Raw genomic sequence first — 22917 nt, 5'->3', positions numbered from 1 at the left:
CACTCCCCAGAGCTCCTGATCCCATTGCAAAGGCAGCGTGGATTCTATTTAGACTGAGAAGACTAAACTGACAACAGAAGAAGCCTACCCAAGCAGAGTAAGTACCTCAATGACAAATGGAGTGAGGCCGATCAGTCCACTGTTCACACTTGCTGGAAGTGATGTCAAGACACAGATTCTTGAAATGTAATTTACTCAATGAAATATATTTCCTATTTATTTTGCCAAAACAAAACAAAATAAACAAACAAAAACCAGCTGATTTACTCCAATCTGACACCAGAAACCCAATTCTAGATGGTTTCACACAGGCTTTCCTTATTCACCAAACTGCAGCAAACGCTATCACGATAAACGAGTCCAGGTTCTGGATCACAAATGAAGTGCAGCAGAGATCATTTCTCACACTGTTTCACCTCAGAGGCTGAACACGGACTCATCACAGAAGAGAGTCCAGATGATATCACATCCTCTTCTATAAGTTATGCTGCCTCCAAAGTTCAGTGAGAAAGTTAAGTGAGGACGATGGCCGGGTCTCCTGCACTGCTCCTCCTGCTCAGCATGGGGCTCTGTGAGTATGGAAGTGGGAAGGAAGGAATTCAGAGCTGCTCAGTGAGTGCGCAGGGAAGCGGGAGTGGTGGGACTGCAGCGTGATACGCAGCAGGAATAGAGCCTGTTCAGACAGGTGTTGCCGGAGGAGATGAGGCAGGGGAGAGAGGAGGCATGAGGCAGTTGTTAGGAGGGAATCACCTGGCAAAGAAGCTAGGAAATGGCCGCAGACCCGAGAAGGCAGCTGGAGGGCTGCTCTGCAGGGCAGCATCCATCTCAAGAGCCCGGCGCTCTCAACGCTGAGTCTTTACTAACAATAAACCATGATGCCCTGTTTTTAAGGGCAGGAAGAACCTCTACACCTGAGAGCTCATCTCTCTTTCCCAACTCCCTCAGTTGCAGTAACAGTGATGCTGATCGTTGCTGCTCCGCAAGTGAGGACTCAGCATTATAAGTGGATGTCTGACATCACAGTTTGACCATGGCTGACCTTAGTTACCCCACTACAGAAGGTTTCACACCAGCTGTCCTTACTCACCAAAATGCATTCAGGCCCAATCAAATGAGCCCAGGGATAACCACACAGTTTGGGCCCATTTCCTCACAAAACAGCACTTCCATCAGACAGCGGTGCCTGCTTTCGGGCACCCAGGATCAGGTGGCACATTTGCAAAAGAGGAATACAACAACACATCACAAACAACAGCAGAGCCAGGAAATAACAACAGAAGACACAAACAACACCAGCCCACGGAAACTGTCGCTACTGTATGTGCAAAGCTGCAGGAAGCCCAGCACTTACCAATGTGTGAGTGGTCACCTGGAGGCAGCAGCAAGGGCCCTCACTGTTGCAGCATATAAGGGTTATTTTTGGCAGGGCGGAAGTCCCTGTGGTTGTAGAACAAAAGGACAAGAATTTAAACTCAAGAAAAATAAGTCTGCATGAGTCTGGGACATGGGGCTGCAGGGATGGCTACCACAGCACAGACCTCCTGCCCTGCACACAGCGGTTTCTGCACAGAGAGTATAAAGAAGAAATGAGGAGAACAGCAGAGCTGAAGCACTCAGCTGCATCTCAGCAATGCATGGACCCTGAGATGACAAGTGCACATGGATCAATCTGAAAATAGAATAGCAGAATATGCTAAAATAAAACCTCCTGCATAAAACACAACTTGCAGCCCATCTCAATGGCACGGCACTTATCCTTGTTTTCTGCAAATGTGGACATGATGAGAGCACCCGAAATGGCTGCGAGACTGCAGTTTGTGGTGGCTGATTTGATTTCAGGCAGGACCACTGTCAGAACCTCAACTGAAGACAACGGAGCAAAATCGATGAGGCACCACTACAAACAACGCTATTACAGTAAATGAGTCCAAGTTCGGGATCACAAATGAAGTGCCGCAGAAATCATTCTTTTCGGAACAACGCGTCTTCACAGAAGAGGGTCCAGATGACATCACATCCTCTCCTATAAGTTACACTGCCTCCAAAGTTCAGTGAAAAAGATCACCACCGCTCCGCTGCACCTCCCCGAGGACAATGGCCGGGTCTCCTGCACAGCTCCTCCTGCTCAGCATGGGGCTCTGTGAGTATGGAAGTGGGAAGGATGGAATTCAGGGCAGCTCAGGGACTGCGCAGGGAAGCGGGAGTGGTGGGACTGCAGCGTGATATGCAACAGGAACAGAGCCTGTTCAGACAGGTGTTGCTGGAGGGAACGGGGAAGGGGAGAGGGGGGCATGAGGCAGTTGTTAGGGGGGAATCACCTGGCAGAGAAGGTGGCCAAAAGACGGCAGCTGAAGGGCTGCTCTGAAGGGCAGCATCCATCTCAAGAGCCCGGCGCTCTCAATGCTGAGTCCCCAGGTTCTCCAGCAAAGCACCCAAGCGTGCTGGACACCAAGGCTCTCCCTCCACATTCACCCTCACAGCCCGGCTGCCTGCATGCCATGCACGCACACTGCGGCGGTGGGGAAGAGCCCTGCCCAAAGGCCCTGGGAGCTCTTCCCGAGCAGCACCTGAGGGGACATGGCTGAATTCTGCCCACAGGCTGCACCGGTGCCCAGGGACAGAGGGATGCAGTGGTGGTCAGGTTCCTCAACAGGAGCATCATACAGCCCCAGAAGGGACAAAGGCTGGAGCTGAACTGCATGAGAAACAATGACTCCTGGAAAGTATCCTGGATCCGCCTGGACAAGGATGGGAACATTCACTTCATTCTCTCCAGTTATGAGACGAACACCACCACATTTAATGGGGCTGAGAGAACATCTCCACACTTTGAGGCATCATGGAGAGTCAGCACCTCTACGCTGGTTGTGAAATCCTTCAGGGCAGAAGATGAGGGGATCTACTTCTGTGTCAACCACATCACCCCGGTGTTGCACTTCGGCTCTGGACAACCCGCCTTCCTCCCAGGTCAGCAACAGCTTCTCCCACCTCGCTTACACCCAGCACCCCTGCCCGTGCCTTCTCAATCCAGCCCATCGCCCACACTCCCCATGGCCTGGCTTCTTTTCCCAAGCCATCTCATCACACAGGCACTGCTCCTCCTCATAGAGGCTCCCTGCTCAACCGCTTCATTTGTGGAACTGACACTGCCCAAACACAGTGGCTCTACAAAGGCCCCCCATGTTTTGGAACAGCTGAATAAAAGCTCATCTGTTTTAACTCTATGTATCCACACACTTCTTCCTAGCAGTCGCATCAAGAGCTTCACCCACCACACTCACTGCCTACAACCAGAGCAGCCAGGTCACCAAGAAGGACATCTCCCAGCACAGTTCAGGCCCAGGTAACCCAGCTGCAGGGGGGGCAGGGGCTCTGCCAGCAGTGCTGCTTTGCTCTCATGAGCCTAAATTAAGGCCTGATCTCACTGACGTGGGGAGAATTGGTTCTCAGGAGCCACCATCCTCCAATTGAAGGCCAACTAGGGGATCAGGCCTGGTCAGCATGGGTTCATGAATGGTAAATCCTGTTTGACAAACCTGACTTCATTCTATGCCAAGGGAATCCACTTAGTGGATGAAGGTAAGGCTGTCAATGTGCTCTATAAGTAGACTTCTTTCAAGCTTTTGACACTGTCCCCTACAACATCCTAGTGCAGAAACTGGCTGCCCACAGTTTGGATGGACATATGCTCTGCTGGGTGAAGCACTGGCTGGATGTTCAGGCCTAAAGAGTTGTGATCAATGGAGTTAAATCCAGTTGGCATCCAGACGTGAGAGGTGTCCCCCAGAGCTCAGTACTCAGGCCAATCCTATTCAACATCTTTAGTAACGATCTTGATTAGGGGATTGAGATCACCCTCAGTAAGTTTGCAGATGACACTAGGTAGAGAAGGAGCGATGATCTGCCAGAGGGGAGAAGCCTACTACACAGGGACCTGGATAGACGGGCCAAGGTAAACCGTATGTGTCTCAATTGGATCATGTGTTGGGTCCTGCGTTTTGGTCACAACCACCCCAGGCAACCCTACAGGCTTGGGGAAGAGTGGCTGGAAAGTTGCCTGATGGAAAGGGACCTTTGTGTGCTGATGGACAGTCGGCTGAATATGAGCCACCAGTGTGCCCAGGTATCCTGGCTTGTATCAGGAATGGTGTGGAGAGCAGGACTAGGGAAGAAATCCTGCCCCTGTACTCAGCACTGGTGAGGCCGCCCCTCGAGAACAGTGGTCAGTTTGGGGCACCTCAGTACAGAAAGGACATTGAGGTGCGGGAGCAGGTCTAAAGAAGAGCAGCAAGGCTTGTGAAGGGCTTGAAGAATATGCCCTATGAGGAGCGACTAAAGGAACCAGGGCTGTTTAGTCTGGGGAAGAGGAGGCTGAGGGGAGACCTTACAGCTCTCTTCAAATACCTGAAAGGTGATTGCAGTGAGAACGGGGCTGTTCTGTTCTCACTGGTGACAGGACCAGGAGAATAGAACTCAAGTTGCGCCAAGGGAGGTTTTGGTTGGATATCGGGAAAAGCTTTAAAGAAAGTGTTCTTAAGCACTGGAATAGGCTCCCCAGGGAGGTGGCTGAGACACCATCCCTGGATGTGTTTAAAAAACAGTTCGGACAGGGAGCTCAGGGACATGATTTAGCAGAGGGTTGTGGGTTGGGGTAGTTTGGTCAGGTTGAGGTTGTTGTGATGATCTTGTAGGTCTTTTTCAACCTGAGCAAGTCTATGATTCAATGATACTATGATGCCACAATTCCATCATTCAACTTATCTTTCATCCCACATGGGGGGACCTAAAAGTCACAAGCATGCCAAATTATGTGCCACACTGAAGCAAAGGATTGTATTTTGAGATAACACTGGCTTTTAGCCTCAGAAGGGAATATGAGAAATCATCTGGCTACATGTCCTCACTCAGCTCCAGAGCACAATGCCAACACCAGCAGTCCAAAGCCGGGGATGCCATCAGCAGACATCCTTGGTCTCCATCTCTCTCTCTGAGCCCTATGGAAGACCGCTCCTCACCTACAACTACCACCAGCCTCACTCAGGGCCTCACGGATCCCTTTGCTGCAGGACCTCCCCATGGCTCTACCACAACTGGACGTATCCCCAAGCAGGAGGTGGGCATTTTGAATTTCCTCTCTCTCCTTTCTTCCTGCAGGATCAAGCAACAAGAACATGCTGCATTTCTGCTCTGATATAGTCATGTGGACTAACCTGGCCTGTGCCTGCCTCCTGCTCTTCACTGCCATAACCATCACCATCACGCACTGCCAAAGTAAGTTGCACCCTGACACCCTGCAGAGGTTCCTAGAGCCTCACACTACAGAGCATGGCCCACTCCTCCAGGGCAATGGGCTCTCTCCCTATTGCCCTCACACAGCCATTGCGTATCCAGGACACAGGGAATGCTGAAGGACCACTCTTAAAACTCTTTCCCATATTTTCCTCATTTCAAGGTTAGATTGAGAAATATTTATTGCATTCTGCACTCTCAGGCAATAACTGAAAATGCAGAAACTTCATTCCATTAGACTACTTTGCCTCTATAATCCTGATATCCATAAATCAGGGTTGGAAGATGCAGAACCCAAAACACTGAGGAATAACAAGAGAAACGTGCTCCAGTATAGGTCTTGAAAATCCACTCTCAGCAGCAGATTGAGCTACAGCCAAACTACCTCCTTAATTACACATACTCAGAGGCTGCTATGCTGAAAGCAGTGAGGCTACACTTCTGGGAAGGCAACAGGTTTGGGCACAATTTCAGGTCTGAAATCTTCAATTTGATCAGAGAAAGTAGCCAGGGCAAAGGTATGTTTGAGCGCCAGCATTTCTCTTTTCCCCCCTCCTGTTGAAACTAAGGTTGCAACTGGAGATGAAATTCTGAAACTTTCACTCAGCTCTCAGTTCTTCCTTACCAAAGAGATCAAATGTTCTAAATGCACAAAGCAGACGGATGATCAAAACCAACCATGTCTCACACTCCGTTGTCACTTGCAGGACCAAGCTCACCGTAAGCAAGCAGTGCTGCAACGCTGCTCAGCAGAAGGCACACAGGCATCCGCCACAAGCACCGCACTGATCCCATCATCAATACACACAGCTGCCCTGATGGAGAGTGGGCATTTGGCTGATCCTTCTCCGCCTACCCATCAATCACACCCAAAACTCAGCTCTCAGACCCCAAGCTACCTCTCACTTCTGAAGTCTTCCAGATTAAACGCTCCTAATTCTTAACGTTCTCAGTGTGTCCTTTGCTTTCATTCATAGTTTTCATTGGGGCGAGGGTATTAAACAAGCAACAACCAACACCAATATTGTTTCAAAAAAAAAAAAAAAAGAAACCCACTCCCAACTATACTGACATATAATTGTCTGTCTGACCAGCATCCGCAGTGGGAAATCTCTCCCAGCTTTTCCAACGGAAATCAACTCAGCAAGCACTGAGATCATTCATCTCAACCTCACGCACTCCTGAGCCCATTCCAAAACCTGTCAGACTCCCTCTTCCCCACATGATTTGGTCCATGCTCTCCACAGACATATCTCATTCATTCATTGTTTGACGGAAATAAACTAAATACAAACCAACTTCACCACAGCCGAGGTGATAATTGACAATAAGCCTCGATGCCTCTGTTTTTAAGGGCAGGAAGAACTTCTACACCTGAGAGCTCATCTCTCTTTCCCAACTCCCTCAATTGCAGTAACAGTGATGCTGATCGTTGCTGCTCCGCAAGTGACGACTCAGCAGGACGTTGTATAAGTGCATCTGAAGCATCACAGTTTAACCATGGCTGACCTTAGTTACCCCATTCCAGAAGGTTTCACACCAGCTGTCCTTACTCACCAAAATGCATTGAGGCCCAATCAAATGAGCCCAGGGTTAAGCACACAGTTTGCGCCCATTTCCTCACAAAACAGCACTTCCATCAGACAGCGGTGCCTGCTTTCGGGCACCCAGGATCAGGTGGCAAATTTGCAAAAGAGGAATACAACAACACATCACAAACAACAGCAGAGCCAGGAAATAACAACAGAAGACACAAACAACACCAGCCCACGGAAACTGTCGCTACTGTATGTGCAAAGCTGCAGGAAGCCCAGCACTTACCAATGTGTGAGTGGTCACCTGGAGGCAGCAGCAAGGGCCCTCACTGTTGCAGCATATAAGGGTTATTTTTGGCAGGGCGGAAGTCCCTGTGGTTGTAGAACAAAAGGACAAGAATTTAAACTCAAGAAAAATAAGTCTGCATGAGTATGGGACATGGGGCTGCAGGGATGGCTACCACAGCACAGACCACCTGCCCTGCACACAGCAGTTTCTGCACAGAGAGTATAAAGAAGAAATGTGGAGAACAACTGAGCTGAAGCACTCAGCTGCATCTCAGTAATGCATGGACCCTGAGATGACAAGTGCACATGGATCAATCTGAAAATAGAATAGCAGAATATGCTAAAATAAAACCTCCTGCATAAAACACAACTTGCAGCCCATCTCAATGGCACGGCACTTATCCTTGTTTTCTGCAAATGTGGACATGATGAGAGCACCCGAAATGGCTGTGAGACTGCAGTTTGTGGTGGCTGATTTGATTTCAGGCAGGACCACTGTCAGAAGCTCAACTGAAGACAACGGAGCAAAATCGATGAGGCACCACTACAAACAACGCTATTACAGTAAATGAGTCCAAGTTCGGGATCACAAATGAAGTGCCGCAGAAATCATTCTTTTCGGAACAACGCGTCTTCACAGAAGAGGGTCCAGATGACATCACATCCTCTCCTATAAGTTACACTGCCTCCAAACTTCAGTGACAAAGATCACCACCGCTCCGCTGCACCTCCCCGAGGACAATGGCCGGGTCTCCTGCACAGCTCCTCCTGCTCAGCCTGGGGCTCTGTGAGTATGGAAGTGGGAAGGATGGAATTCAGGGCTGCTCAGTGACTGCGCAGGGAAGCGGGAGTGGTGGGACTGCAGCGTGATATGCAACAGGAACAGAGCCTGTTCAGACAGGTGTTGCTGGAGGGAACGGGGAAGGGGAGAGGGGGGCATGAGGCAGTTGTTAGGGGGGAATCACCTGGCAGAGAAGCTGGGAAGTGGCCACAGCCCCGAGAAGGCAGCTGAAGGGCTGCTCTGAAGGGCAGCATCCATCTCAAAAGCCCGGCGCTCTCAATGCTGAGTCCCCAGGGACTCCAGCAAAGCACCCAAGCATGCTGGACACCAAGGCTCCCCCTCCACATTCACCCTCACAGCCCGGCTGCCTGCCTGCCATGCACGCACACTGCGGCAGTGGGGAAGAGCCCTGCCCAAAGGCCCCGGAGCTCTTCCCGAGCAGCACCTGAGGGGACATGGCTGAATTCTGCCCACAGGCTGCACCGGTGCCCAGGGACAGAGGGATGCAGTGGTGGTCAGGTTCCTCAACAGGAGCATCATACAGCCCCAGAAGGGACAAAGGCTGGAGCTGAACTGCATGAGAAACAATGACTCCTGGAAAGTATCCTGGATCCGCCTGGACAAGAGTGGGAACGTTCACTTCATTCTCTCCAGTTACGAGACGAACACCACCACATTTAATGGGGGTGAGAGAACATCTCCGCACTTTGAGGCATCATGGAGAGTCAGCACCTCTACGCTGGTTGTGAAATCCTTCAGGGCAGAAGATGAGGGGATCTACTTCTGTGTCAACTACATCACCCCCGTGTTGCACTTCAGCTCTGGACAACCCGCCTTCCTCCCGGGTTAGCAACAGCTTCTCCCACCTCGCTTACACCCAGCACCCCTGCCCGTGCCTTCTCAATCCACCCATCGCCCACATTCCCCATGGAGCTGCTTCTTTTCCCAAGCCATCTCATCACACAGGCACACATTGCTCCTCCTCATAGAGGCTCCCTGCTCACCCGCTTCATTTGTGGTACCGACGCTGCCCAAACACAATGGCCCAACAAAGTCCCCCCATGTCCTGCAATGGCTGAACAAAAGCTCATCTGTTTTAACTCTATGTATCCACACACTTCTTCCTAGCAGTCGCATCAAGAGCTTCACCCACCACACTCACTGCCTACAACCAGAGCAGCCAGGTCACCAAGAAGGACATCTCCCAGCACAGTTCAGGCCCAGGTAACCCAGCTGCAGGGTTGGGCAGGGGCTCTGCCAGCAGTGCTGCTTTGCTCTCATGAGCCTAAATTAAGGACTGATCTCACTGATGTGAGAATTGGCTCTCCAGAGCCATCATCCTCCAATTGAAGGCCAACTAGGGAATCAGGCCTGGTCAGCATGGGTTCATGAATGGTAAATCCTGTTTGACAAACCTGACTTCATTCTATGCCAAGGGAATCCTCTTAGTGGATGAAGGTAAGGCTGTCAATGTGCTCTACTTGGACTTCTTTCAAGCTTTTGACACTGTCCCCTACAACATCCTCATGCAGAAACTGACTGCCCACGTTTTGGATGGACATATGCTCTGCTGGGTGAAGCACTGGCTGGATGTTCAGGCCTAAAGAGTTGTGATCAATGGAGTTAAATCCAGTTGGCGACCAGTCGTGGGAGGTGTCCCCAGAGCTCAGTACTCAGGCCAATCCTATTCAAGATCTTTAGTAACGATCTTGATTAGGGGATTGAGATCACCCTCAGTAAGTTTGCAGATGACACTAGGTTGAGAAGGAGCGATGATCTGCCAGAGGGGAGAAGCCTACTACACAAGGACCTGGGTAGACGGGCCAAGGTAAACCGTATGTGTCTCAATTGGATCATGTGTTGGGTCCTGCGTTTTGGTCACAACCACCCCAGGCAACCCTACAGGCTTGGGGAAGAGTGGCTGGAAAGTTGCCTGATGGAAAGGGACCTTTGTGTGCTGATGGACAGTCGGCTGAATATGAGCCACCAGTGAGCCCAGGTATCCTGGCTTGTATCAGGAATGGTGTGGAGAACAGGACTAGGGAAGAAATCCTGCCCCTGTACTCAGCACTGGTGAGGCTGCACCTCGAGAACAGTGGTCAGTTTGGGGCACCTCAGTAGAGAAAGGACATTGAGGTGCGGGAGCAGGTCCAAAGAAGAGCAACAAAGCTTGTGAAGGGCTTGGAGAATATGCCCTACAAGGAGCGACTAAAGGAACCAGGGCTGTTTAGTCTGGGGAAGAGGAGGCTGGGGAGAGACCTTACAGCTCTCTTCAAATACCTGAAAGGTGATTGCAGTGAGAGCGGGGCTGTTCTCTTCTCACTGGTGACAGGACGAGGAGAATAGAACTCAAGTTGCGCCAAGGGAGGTTTTGGTTGGATATCAGGAAAAGCTTTACAGAAAGTGTTCTTAAGCACTGGAACAGGCTCCCCAGGGAGGTGGCTGAGACACCATCCCTGGATGTGTTTAAAAACAGTTTGGATGGGGAGCTCAGGGACATGATTTAGCAGAGGGTTGTTGGTTGGGGTAGTTTGATCAGGTTGAGGTTGTTGTGATGATCTTGTAGGTCTTTTTCAACCTGAGCAAGTCTATGATTCAACGATTCTATGATCCCATGATTCCATCATTCAACATATCTTTCGTCCCACATGGGGAGGACCTAAAAGTCACAAGCATGCCAGATTATGTAGCCAGAAGACTTGCTTCGATGTGGCACATGTCCTCCCTCAGCTCCCCAGCACAATGCCAACACCAGCAGTCCAAAGCTGGGGATGCCATCAGCAAACATCCCTGGTCTTTCCTCGTTCTCTCCTTTCTTCCTGCAGGAACAAGCAAAGAAATAACACAGAATTCCATCTGTAATGTTTTCCTCTGGGTTCGAGTGGCTAGCACCTGTCTCCTGATCCTCACTACCATAACTATCACCATCATGCACTGCCAAAGTAAGCTGCACCCTGACACCCTGCAGAGGTTCCTGGAGCCTCACACCACAGCCTGCTGCTCCAGGGCAACAGGCTCTCTGCCTAAGGCCCTCAGGCAGCCATTGTGTATGCCTCACTATGGGTCTTGCAAGTGTCCAAATGCCACCACATGCAACAGCACACTGAGCTACAGCCAAACTACCTCCTTAATTACACATACTCAGAGGCTGCTATGCTGAAAGCATTGAGGCTACACCTCAGGGAAGGCAAAAGGTGTGGACACAATTTCATGTCTGAAATCTTCGATTTGATCTGAAAAAGTAGCCAGGGCAAAGGTATGCTTGAGTGCCAGAATTTCTCTTTTTCCCACTCCTGTTGAAACAAAGCTTGCGATTGGAGAGGAAATTCTGAAACTTTCACTTAGTTCTCAGTTCTTCCTTACCAAAGAGATCACATCTTAGAAATGCACACAGGAGATGAATGATCAAAACCAACCATGTCTCACACTCCGTTGTCTCTTGCAGGACCAAGCTCACCGTAAGCAAGCAGTGCTGCATCGCTGCTCAGCAGAAGGCACACAGGCATCCTCCTCAAGCACCGCACGGATCCCATCAGCAACATACATAGCTGCCCTGATGGAGCGTGGGCATCAGGCTGATCCTTCTCTGCCTACCCATCAATCTCACCCAAAACTCAGCTCTCAGACCCCAACCCACATCTCACTCCTGAGGTCTTCCCAATTAAACGCTTCTAATCCTTAACGCTCACAGTGTGTTCTTTGGTTTCACTCAAAGTTTTCATGGGGACAGAGGGACCGAACATGCTACAACCAACATCACTCATGTTTCAAAAAAAAAAGAAATCCACACGCAATTATGTTGACATATAATTGTCTGTCTGACCAGGGATCCATGGAGGGAAATCTCTCCCAGCTTTTCCAAATGAAATCAACACAGCAAGCATCGAGATCATTCATCTCAAACTCACGTCCTCTCGAGCCCATTCCAAAACCTGTCAGACTCTCTTTTCCCACACATGATTTGGTCCATGCTCTCCACAACCATGTCTTGTTCATTCATTGTTTTTCAGAAATAAATTAAATACAGAACAATTTCTAAATATAGAACAATTTCACCACAGTAAAGGTGATAATTGACAATAAACCTCGATGCCTCTGTTTTTAAGGGCAGGAAGAACCTCTACACCTGAAAGCTCTTCTCTCTTTCCCAACACTCTCAGGGGCACTAACAGTGAAGCTGATGGTTGCTGCTCCGCAATTGAGGAGTCAGCAGGACTTTGTATATGTGCACCTGAAACATCACAGTCTAACCTTGGCTGACCTTAATTACCCCATCTTAGAAAGTTTCACAGCAGCTGACCTTACACACCAAAATGCATTGAGGCGCAATCAAATGAGCCCAGGGATAAGCACACAGTTTGCGCCCATTTCCTCACAAAACAGCACTTCCATCAGACAGCGACGCCTGCTTTCGGGCACCCAGGAACAGGGGGCGCATTTGCAAAAGAGGAATGCAACAACACATCACAAAGAACATCAGAGCCAGGAAATAACAACAGAAGACGCAAATAACACCAGCCCAGGGAAACTGTCGCTACTGTATGTGCAAAGCTGCAGGAAGCCCACCAATGTGTGAGTGGACACCTGGAGGCAGCAACAAAGGCTGTGAATGTTGACACACATTTGTCAGCGTGGAGGACCTGGTGGTTGTAGAATAAGATCAAAAATTTCTGCTTTGAAAAAAAAGTGAAAATTGCATGCCACTGGGACATGGGGCTTCTTTGATGGGTTTCACATCACAGACCTGCCTTGCACAAAGCAGCATTTGCAGAACAATTGCAAAGAAGAACAGCGCTGGAGAAGGCAGCTACATGTCAGCAATACGTGGACTTGGAAATCAAAACTGCACGTGAGTACATGCTGTAAAACATTCCCACTTCTTGTTTGCTCTGCAAGAAAACAGCATGCCTTCACATCCACACCAGACCACTTCTGCATGAGCAAGTCAAGCTGGAAGAATGGTTGACAGGAAACATAGCCTGAGGCCGGAGTCCACATCATGGAACTTGTCCCATTTTGTGCAGGTCTGGATGTGATGTGAGTGCTCCAAATGGCTGAGAGACAGTAGTCTGTAAAGGATGATTTAATTTCAAGGAGGAATGCTGTCAAATGAAGACATTACAAAAAAGTCCATTAAAAACACCTTTATGAAAAAGCACAGCCCGAGTTCTAGATCTCTAGTGGAGTTCTTCAGAAACCATTCTTTATTGAACCATGCATCTTCTCAGAAGAGGGTCCAGATGACATCACATCCTCTCCTATAAGTAACGCTGCCTCCAAAGTTCAGTGACAAAGATCACCCACGCTCTGCTGCACCACCCCGCGGACGATGGCCGCGTCTGCTGCACTGCTCCTCCTGCTCAGCCTGGGGCTCTGTGAGTATGGAAGTGGGAAGGAAGGAATTCAGGGCTGCTCAGTGACTGCACAGGGAAGCGGGAGTGGTGGGACTGCAGAGTGATACGCAGCAGGAACAGAGCCTGTTCAGACAGGTGTTGCTGGAGGGGATGGGGCAGGGGAGAGAAGAGGCATGAGGCAGTTGTTAGGGGGGAATCACCTGGCAAAGAAGCTGGAAAATGGCAGCAGCTCCGAGAAGGCATCTGAAGGGCTGCTCTGAAGGGCAGTATCCATCTTGAGAGCTCGGCGCTCTCAACGCTGAGTCCCCAGGGACTCCAGCACAGCACCCAAGTGTGCTGGACGCCTAGGCCCCCGCTCTGTATTCACCCTCAGAGCCCGGCTGCCTGCCATGCACTGCACTGCCCTGGCAGGGAAGAGCCCTGCCCAAATGCCCCAGGAACTTTCCTAGGACTGAGTGCAAACAGCTCATGCATTTCAAGGGTGCTGATAAGAAATTAGGAACCCACTTCCTCCTTTTCCATGGCTGGTAGTGTGTCAGAGCATCACACTTCAAAACAGGCTCTATGAAGTCCTCCCTGTCCTGTCCATCTCCAGGCTGGGCTGGGAGAATGCTCTAGTGTTGTCTCTCTCTGTATTCATCCATTCTTCCATCCAGTCACAACAGAAGCACCCACCACACCCGCTGCCACCACCCAGAGCCGCCACGTCACCAAGAATGACACCTCACACCAGAGCCTGCATCCAGGTAAGGCAGCACTGGGGAGACAGGGGTTGTCCTAGCAGAGATGCTTTGATGAGAAGAGGCTACATTAATGTCATTGCTGACCATAATATGCATTTCAGGATGTAGGGAGAACTCTGCAGCTCCAGGGATGAAACTAACTCCATTTTACAATGGGTATCCCAGAGAAAGGAGCAAGATTTCTTTTGCAAAGCTGTTCATGAGGTGTGGGACAACATGAAAGGACATGTGTTAGTGATGAGACTCAGAAGGTCAAGCTGATGGCTGGCCTTGGTGATCGTGAAGGTCTGCCCCAGAAAAGATGATTCCATTATTCTAATCCCGTGTTTCACCCCACTTAGGGTGACTTAGAAGTCACAAGCATTCCAAATGATGGGTCACACCAAAACAAAGGATTGCTTTTTGAACAAACACTGCTTTCAGTCACAGAAGGGGACATGAGAAGTATTCTGGCTATGTGTTCTCCCTCAGCTCTCCAGCACAATGCCAACACCAGCAGCCCATGGCTGGGGATGTCACCTGCAGACATGCCTGGTTTGCACTGCACTCTCTTCGTGCCCTGTGAAAGCCCTCTCCTCATCTGCAGCTACTGCCAGCCTCACTCACAGACATACGGATCCCTTTGCTGCAGGACCTGCTGACAGCTCCGCCACAGCAGGCCATAGCCAAAGCTGGCTGGGGCCTTTCCTCTTGCCTCTCTCTTCTCTCTTCCTGCAGGAACAAGCAGTGAGAATTCACTGACTTTCTGTTGTGATATAGTCATGTGGGTTAACCTGGCTGGCGCCTGCCTCCTGTTTCTCACTGTCATAACCATCACCACCAGGCACTGCCAAAGTAAGTCACACCCTGACACCCTGCAGAGGTTCCTGGAGCTTCACACCACAGAGCACAGCCCGCTACTCCAGGGCAATGAGCTCTCTGCCTATTGCCCTCACGCAGCCATTGCATATCCAGGATACAGGAGAGGCAGAGGGACCTCTCTTTAAAATTCTTTTCCAAACTTTCCTCAACCACAACGTTAGCCTCAGAAATTTTTATCACATTCGTCACTGTCAGACAAGAAATTATAAATGCAGACAAAACTTCCTCTTCCAAACTGCATTGGCTATACCATCCTGAATCTGGTGTGAGTACCAGAACACAAAATTTTACTGAACTATTTATTTTGGCTTTTTATGCTGTTTTGAATTACCAGTCAAGATCCATTAGGAGCATTTATTTCTGCAGTAGACAGAAAAAGGACGAATTTTTACTCCACATCTGGATTTTCTATTGGAATTCCTGGCTCAACATTGCAATCAGCCGAATGTAGCCTGAGGTAGTCATAAAGATGCCACAGTGGGGAAGGGTATGGAACATGGAGATGGGTATAGAGCTGCTCTAAGGCAGCTTAGAGACATCAGATCAGGCTCAGGGCCATCCAGAGACTCTTCCTAAAGGCAGAAGGAATGGTAGAGTCACAATTTTTGTCTTTCCTCCTTCCGTTAGAAACAAAAGATTGAGATTTAAGAGTAAATTCAGAAATCTTCATTGATACTTTGGATTCCTCCTTGCTAAACAGACCTGATGTTCCCATGCTAACAAGCAGGAAGCATCAGCAGTGCTGTAATGAACACAGCCACGTGTCACACATGCTCACCACAAGCCCATCCCTTGCAGGACCAAGCTCACCGTAAGCAAGCAGTGCTGCATCGCTGCGCAGCAGAAGGCACACAGGCGTCCTCCTCAAGCACCGCACGGAGCCCATCAGCAACACACACAGCTGCCCTGATGCAGTGCGGGCATTTGGCTGCTCCTCCTGTGCTGCCCACCAGCACTGCACACCTCCCGCGGCCTGACATGTGCTCCTGCCCCACACTGCTGGGACACACCCAGACCGCGGGGGACAGCGCTGACCCTAAGAAGCCGGGCAGCCCCGTGCAGCTGTGGAAAAGTGCTGTGTACTGTGCTGGACAGCTGAACCTTCCACGAGATGACCAATAAACCACCGATGATTCCATGAGATGAGGAACAAGGCAAACTTTTCCATGACTCAACCCCAATGCCCCAAGCTGCCACTTCCAATGACTTCTCTGTTCAATGGATATAGTTTTTACTCTTTCATTGTGTTGTTTGGTTTAATTCATTATTTACATAGGAGGCAGAGAGATTTATAACTTCGCATGCTATCCTAATCATGTTTACAAAAGGAAGTTCCACATCTAATAGCCCACTCTCAAATATGGTGAAAGAAATTTGTGTCAGACCGCGGTCCACAATAGAAATTCTTCCTAGCTTGTCCAACTGAAATCTCCTCAGCAGGCATAGAGAAAATTCATCCATGCTGCTGATCTACATTGGCTCCACAGGTGAAGGTATTGAAGTAGATCTTCACCTGCAGGTCCTGCTACTGTCTGAAGCTTTTCACAAAAGCGTAATTGCCAATGGGACATCCTTAGCTGTTCTTACTTATTACAGTAGAGAGAAGAAACAGCTTTGTGCTAAGATATAAACAAACACAGGACTCGGGAAAGGATGATCCCTTCACAAGCTAATTTGTTAGGAGATAAGGGATGGAGGCTCAGGAGCACACTAGCTTCATCTAATCACAAAAAGATGTCTTCATTAGAGCTAAACTTGCCTGGGACACTCTCTGCCCAATAGAGTGTGTCCCTGCAGGGAAGGGATGCATGACAGCCCCTTACCGCTCTCACTCCACTGACAATAAGCTTTCATCTAGCCTTAAAAACATACGTTCATTAACAGAGTCTTAAAGGCAGCAGAAACTAGTGATTACCACAAAAGCACCGCATATTTCCAGAACCATCCGTAAGCCACGAGAACCAAGAGAAAGGGCAACTCTGTGTTTAGAAGGTGAACTTTGGCGTACCTGTTAGGTAGCTGGGAATGACCCATGGTAGAAGCACACTGTCACAGGGAGAAAAGAGGGAAGAAAGATGTCCAAACAGACAGGCAATAGGCCTTCCTGGGTTATCCTGCACTCCATCTGCACAGGTTCTCCTAACATATCTCTGAACATGAGATACCATAGGTAGGCAAGCGTGTTTCATGGCAGGGTGAGAATCCAATCCCCAGAAACATTCAAGCACCCTCTTTTGCCAGCAGCACCCCTTCCAGTCCCATCATTCTGAACCACAGAAATCAGGAAATTTCCCACTCTGGTCACAGTCCTGGTGTAAGGCAGAAGCAGATCGCTTCAACACCTCACAGAATGTGGGACAACGTGAGCAATCCACAAGGCATGCCCATCAGTTCAGCTCCTGATCCCATTGCAAAGGCAGCAGTGGGAGTGCCTGGCTTGTGAACATCCAGAGGATGTTGTTGCAAAGGCAAGAGAACACCTCCTCACACCTTATCAAAATATAGCAGGAAAGACAGGAAATCCCCCAAAAAGAAGAAGCAAATAACACCAGCCTAGTGGAACTGCTGTGACTGTATGCACAAAGCTGCAGGAAAACAAAACTCTTAGCAGTGGGCAGGACTCAGAGTGTTAAAGCAGGTAAGGTGTTTCTTGCTGTTTTTTGGCATGGCAAAAGTCCCTGTGGTTGGAGAAGAAAACCACAAGGGTATAAATAACAATTAAAACTCAGCATACCTCTGGGACCAGGGGCTGTCTTGGTGGGTATCACACCACAGAGCTCCTGCCTTGCACACAGCAGCTTCTGCAGAGAAACTACAAAGAAGAGATGCAGAGAAGAGCTGAGCTGCAGAACTCAGCTACATGTCAGCAATGTGTGGACTCAGACATAAGAGGCAGATGGACAGATGCTGTACAACATTCCCAGTTCTTCTTTATACTTTACATTGAATAAAACAAAATACAGCGAAATACAATCTCTCCTAAGGAATACAACATGTTGTCCATGCCCATGGCCCCAGTCCTGTCCTTGTTTTCTGCAGATCTGCATGTGAAGTGGGTGGGAAACATCAGTCTGAGCTGTTTCACCGAATGTCTAGAAGGAGCACTGTCAGTCTGAATCTCAGCTGAAGATACTGCAGCAAAATCCATGAGGCACCATTAAAAACAACACTATCACAATAAACGAGCCCAAGTTCTGCATCACAAATGAAGTGTTGCAGAAATCTTTTCTCACTCTGTTTCACCTCAGAGGCTGAACGCAGACTCTTCACAGAAGAGGGTCCAGATGACATCACATCCTCTCCTATAAGTTATGCTGCCTCCAAAGTTCAGTGACAAAGATCACTCGCGCTCCGCTGCACCGCCCCGAGGACAATGTCCGGGTCTCCTGCACTGCTCCTCCTGCTCAGCCTGGGGCTCTGTGAGTATGGAAGCGGGAAGGATGGAATTCAGGGGTGCTCAGTGACTGCGCAGGGAAGCGGGAGCAGTGAAACTGCAGGGTGATACGCAGCAGGAACAGAGCCTGTTCAGACAGGTGTTGTTGGAGGGGATGGGGAAGGGGAGAGAGGGGGCATGAGACAATTGTTAGTGGTGAATCACCTGGCAGAGAAGCTGGGAAATGGCCATAGCCCTGAGAAGGCAGCTGGTGGGCTACTCTGAAGGTCAGCATCCATCTCACGAGCCTGGCATTCTCAATGCTGAGTCCCTAGGGACTCCAGCACAGCACCCAAGCGTGCTGGACGCCGAGGCCCTCCCTCCGCATTCACCCTCAACTCAGGTGCCTGCCTGCCACGCACCGCACTGCACTGGCAGGGAAGAGCCCTGCCCAAAGGCCCTGGGAGCTCTTCACGAGCAGCACCTGAGTGCACATGGACATCTTCTGCCCACAGGCTGCACCGATGGCCAGGGACAGAGGGATGCAGTGGCGGACAGGTTCCTCAACAGGAATATGAAGCATCCCCAGGAGGGACAGCAACTGGAGCTGGAGTGCCCGCCTTATGACAGGGATAAACCTATCTTCTGGATACGTCTAGATAAGTTTGGGAACATCCACTTTCTCGTCTCCAGTACCCCTGTTTCCGTCCAGGGGATGACATTCTATGGGATTAAAGGAACATCTTCACAGTTTGATACATGGTGGAGAGGCAACACCAATCTGCTGGTGGTAAAGAACTTCACAACCCAGGATGATGGGACCTATTTCTGCATCAGCTACACCAACCAGGTGCTGCACTTCAGCTCTGGACAACCCACTTTCTTCCCAGGTGAGCAGCTGGGGCTCTGTGAGTATGGATGAGGGTTTATGGGGCACCTGTGCCCAGAGGAAGGAGGACAATGGCTGAAGGCATTTCCCTTGCACCACGTCCAAAAAACTGGGCAAAATAAACCGTGGGGAAAGAAAAGGGCATACCCAAAGGATGGAATTCAGGGCTGCACAGTGACTGCAGGGCAACAGGAGCGGTGGGACTGCGGTGCAATACACTGCAGGAACAGAGCCTGTGAAGACAGGTGTTGCTGGAGGAGATGGGGAAGGGGAGAGAGGGGACAATTAGAAGTCGTTAGTGAGGGAAATTCAGCACAGCACAGTGAGGGAACTTCAGCACAGCACCTGCAGTACTCAAGGTGAGGCCTTACCACTGCCAAGTACGGGCACAGGGTTACTTCCCTAGTTCTGTTCACCACACAATTCCTCATACAAGCCAGGATGCCATTGGCCTTCTTGGCCACCTGGGCACACTGCTGGCTCATATTCAGCTGACTGCCCATCAGTACACCAAGGTCCCTTTCCATAAGGCAGCTTCCTAGCCATTCCTCCCTAAGCCTATAGGGTTGTCTGGGGTGGTTGTGATCAAAATGCAGGACCAGACACTAGGTCCTATTGAAACTCATACATTTTGCCTTGGCCCATTCATCCAGCCTATCCAGGTCCCTCTGTAGTGCCCCTCTTCCTTCAGGCAGATCAACACTCCCTCTCAACATGGTGTCATCGGCTAACTTACTGAGGGTACACTCAATCCCCTCATCAAGATCATTAATAACGATGTCAAATAGAAGAGTCCCCAGTACCGAGCCCTGGGGGACACTGCTTGGGACTGGCTGCCAACTGGATTTAACTCCACGGTCCACAACCCTTTGGGCCCAGCCATCGAGCCAGTGTTTCACCCAGCAGAGCATACACCCATACACACCATGGGCAGCCAGCTCCTACACAAGAATGTTGCAGGGGAAAGGCAGCCCATCGCCCACACTCCCCATGGCCCTGCTTCTTTGCCCAAGCTGTCTCATCACACAGGCACTGCTCCTCCTCAGAGAGGCTCTCTGCTCACCCCCTTCACTTGTGGTACTGGTCCTGCCCAAACACACAGCAGGTCGTGCAGCCCAGCAGCACCTCCCCATCCCATCAGCGCCTCTCAGGGATGACAGTTACAAAGTCCACAGCCACCCCAGCCTTCCTCACCTCACCCCGACCTCTACATTCTGACAGCACCCATATGCTTACGGCACCTCAAAAAGAAACTCAGAAATCCCCTTGGCTCTCAGGACGTGTTTTATAACAGTGATAACAAAGAGCTCACACATACTGATGGGGCTGATAAGAAATTAGGAGCCCAAATCCTTCTGTTTCCAGGGCTGGGCAGCACCTGAAAGCATCGCTGTTCAAAACAGACTCTATAATAGTTCTTCCTCTGCTGGCTACATCCTGGCACAGAAACATGGACGCTCTTCTGTTGTACCTCTCTGTATTCACTTATTTCTCCTTTCCAGTCGCAACTAAAGCAGCACCCACCACACCTGCAACCACCACCCAGAGCAGCCAGGCCACCAAGAAGGACAATTCACAACAGAGTCCAGATGCAGGTAACTCAGCTGCGGGGAGGCTGGGGCTCTGCCAGCAGTGCTGCTCTGCCTGGAACAGCATGAATTAAGGGCCATCCTGACTGCAGGCATTTTGGGATGTGAGGACAAGAGATAATGTTCATCTTTCTCAGGGACGTGCCAATGAGGGGTGAAACCACCTAAAGAGCTCAGAATTTCTGAGGATGCTAGAAAGAAATTCTGAGCCCACAGCCCTCAGGTTTCATGGCTGGGCACCTCAGCTGTGCAAGCTGATCTCATATCAGTGTCAGGGTATCAAAGTACAAAATGGGCCCTACAGAGCCCCCCCTATGCTGGCCACAGGCTTATATATATCCTGGCAGGAGTGGGAGAAGGCTATTTTGTTGTATCTCACCGCCTTAAACCATTTTTCCATCCACTCACAACAACAGCAGAGCACATCACACTCAGTGATACACACGGAGCAGCCAGGTCACCACAAAGAACAGCTCACAGCAGGGCCGAGATGCAGGTAAATCAGCTGTGGCGAGACAGGGGCTCTACCAGCAGTGCTGCTTTGATCAGAAGTGGCAAACTTAATGTCCGTGCTGGCTACAGGCATTTCAGGATGCAGGCAGATGTCTCCTGCTGCTGGGCCTTTCCTCTTTCCTCTCTCTCCTTTCATCCTGCAGGAACAAACAGCAAGAATACACTGCATTTCTGCTATGATGTGGTCATGCGGGTTAACCTGGCTGGTGCCTGCCTCCTGCTCCTCACTGCCATAACCATCACCATCACGCACTGCCAAAGTAAGTCCCACCCTGACACCCTGCAGAGGTTCCTAGAGCCTCACACCACAGAGCACAGCCTGCTGCTCCAGGGCAATGGGCTCTCTGCTTATTGCCCTCCAGGACACAGGGAATGCTGAAGGACCGCTCTTAAAACAATTTCCCATACATTCCTCATTTCTAGGTTGGATCAATATTTCTCAATCTATTCTGCACTCTCAGACAATAACTGAAAACGTAGAAACTTCATTCCATCAGACTGTATTGCCTCCAGCATCCCGAAATCCATAAATCAGGGATGGAAGAAGCAGAACCCAAAGCACTGTGTAATAACAGGAGAAACATGCTTTAGTACGGGTCTTGCAAGTGTCCAAATGCCAACACTCGAAGCAGCAGCTTGAGCTACAGCCAAACTACCTCCCACCTCCTGTTGAAACAAAGTTTGCGATTGGAGAGGAAATTCTGAAACTTTCACTCAGCTTTCAGTTTTGCCTTACCAAAGAGATCACATCTTAGAAATGCGCAAAGGAGATGGATGATCAAACCCAACCACGTCTCACACTCCACCGTCACTTGCAGGACCAAGCTCACCGTAAGCAATCAGCGCTGCATCGCTGCTCAGCAGAAGGCACACAGGCATCCTCCTCAAGCACCGCACTGATCCCATCAGCAACACACACAGCCACCCTAATGGAGCGTGGGCATCTGGCTGATCCTTCTCTGCCCATTCATCAATCACACCCAAAACTCTGCTCTCAGACCCCAACCCACATCTCACTTCTGAAGTCTTCCCGATTAAACACTTCTAATTCTTAACGCTCACAGTGCGTCCTATGCTTTCACTCAAAGTTTTCATGGGGACAGAGGGACCGAACATGCTACAACCAACACCACGATCGCTTCAAAATAAAAGAAACCCACTCCCAACTATATTGACATATAATTGTCTGTCTGACCAGGGATCCATGGTGGGAAGTCTCTCCCAGCTTTTCCAAATGAAATCAACACAGCAAGCATCGAGATCATTCATCTCAAACTCACGTCCTCCTGAGCCCATTCCAAAACCTGTCAGACTCCCTTTTCCCCACAAGATTTGGTCTATGCTCTCCACAGCCATATCTCATTCATTGATTGATGAAAATTAATTAAATATAGACAAATTTCAACACAGCCTTTACTAATAATAAACCATGATGCCCTGTTTTTAAGGGCAAGAAGAACTTCTACACCTGAAAGCTCATCTCTCTTTCCCAACTCTCTCAGGGGCACTAACAGTGATGCTGATGGTTGCTGCTCCGCAAGTGAGGACTCAGCATTATAAGCGGATGTCTGACATCACAGTTTAGCCTGGGCTGACCTTAGTTACCCCACTCCAGAAGGCTCCACACTGGCTTTTCATTTCAGCCCAAAATGACTGAGGCCCAATCAAATAAGCCCAGGGATAACCACACAGTTTGGGCCCA

At 49.8% G+C, this 22917-nt stretch overlaps 2 protein-coding genes across 5 annotated transcripts; both read left to right on the top strand.

The window, feature by feature from the left end:
- Nucleotides 1-505: 505 nt before the first annotated feature.
- LOC121110777 (T-cell surface glycoprotein CD8 alpha chain-like) lies at nucleotides 506-22270 on the top strand. 2 transcript variants are annotated; one of them, XM_046941269.1, is made up of 6 exons: nucleotides 506-571; nucleotides 2599-2967; nucleotides 3248-3343; nucleotides 5155-5271; nucleotides 5997-7899; nucleotides 22034-22270. In XM_046941269.1, the coding sequence occupies exons 1-5, from the start codon at nucleotides 526-528 to the stop codon at nucleotides 6011-6013; spliced, it is 645 nt and encodes a 214-aa protein (XP_046797225.1). In that variant the 5' UTR covers nucleotides 506-525; the 3' UTR covers nucleotides 6014-7899; nucleotides 22034-22270. The 2 variants fall into 2 exon arrangements, with proteins under 2 accessions (XP_046797225.1, XP_040556285.1); XM_040700351.2 differs by lacking the exons at nucleotides 506-571; nucleotides 2599-2967; nucleotides 3248-3343; nucleotides 5155-5271; nucleotides 22034-22270 and adding exons at nucleotides 8370-8738; nucleotides 9022-9117; nucleotides 10719-10835; nucleotides 11339-11575 and having other exon boundaries at nucleotides 7813-7899.
- On the top strand, nucleotides 17590-22270 carry LOC121106480 (T-cell surface glycoprotein CD8 alpha chain-like). 3 transcript variants are annotated; one of them, XM_046941259.1, is made up of 5 exons: nucleotides 17590-18270; nucleotides 18937-19114; nucleotides 20616-20708; nucleotides 21359-21475; nucleotides 21639-22270. In XM_046941259.1, exons 1-5 carry the CDS (start codon nucleotides 18163-18165, stop codon nucleotides 21743-21745), a joined length of 603 nt encoding a protein of 200 aa, XP_046797215.1. In that variant the 5' UTR covers nucleotides 17590-18162; the 3' UTR covers nucleotides 21746-22270. The 3 variants fall into 3 exon arrangements, with proteins under 3 accessions (XP_046797215.1, XP_040556312.1, XP_040556313.1); XM_040700378.2 differs by having other exon boundaries at nucleotides 18184-18270; nucleotides 18740-19114; XM_040700379.2 differs by lacking the exon at nucleotides 20616-20708 and having other exon boundaries at nucleotides 18184-18270; nucleotides 18740-19114.
- Nucleotides 22271-22917: the final 647 nt, after the last annotated feature.

This window comes from Gallus gallus, chromosome 4, assembly GCF_016699485.2.
Source record: "Gallus gallus isolate bGalGal1 chromosome 4, bGalGal1.mat.broiler.GRCg7b, whole genome shotgun sequence".
Taxonomy (NCBI): Eukaryota; Metazoa; Chordata; class Aves; order Galliformes; family Phasianidae; genus Gallus; species Gallus gallus.
The sequence above is the reverse complement of the archived record's forward strand: the minus strand, read 5'-3'. Positions and strand labels throughout refer to the sequence as shown.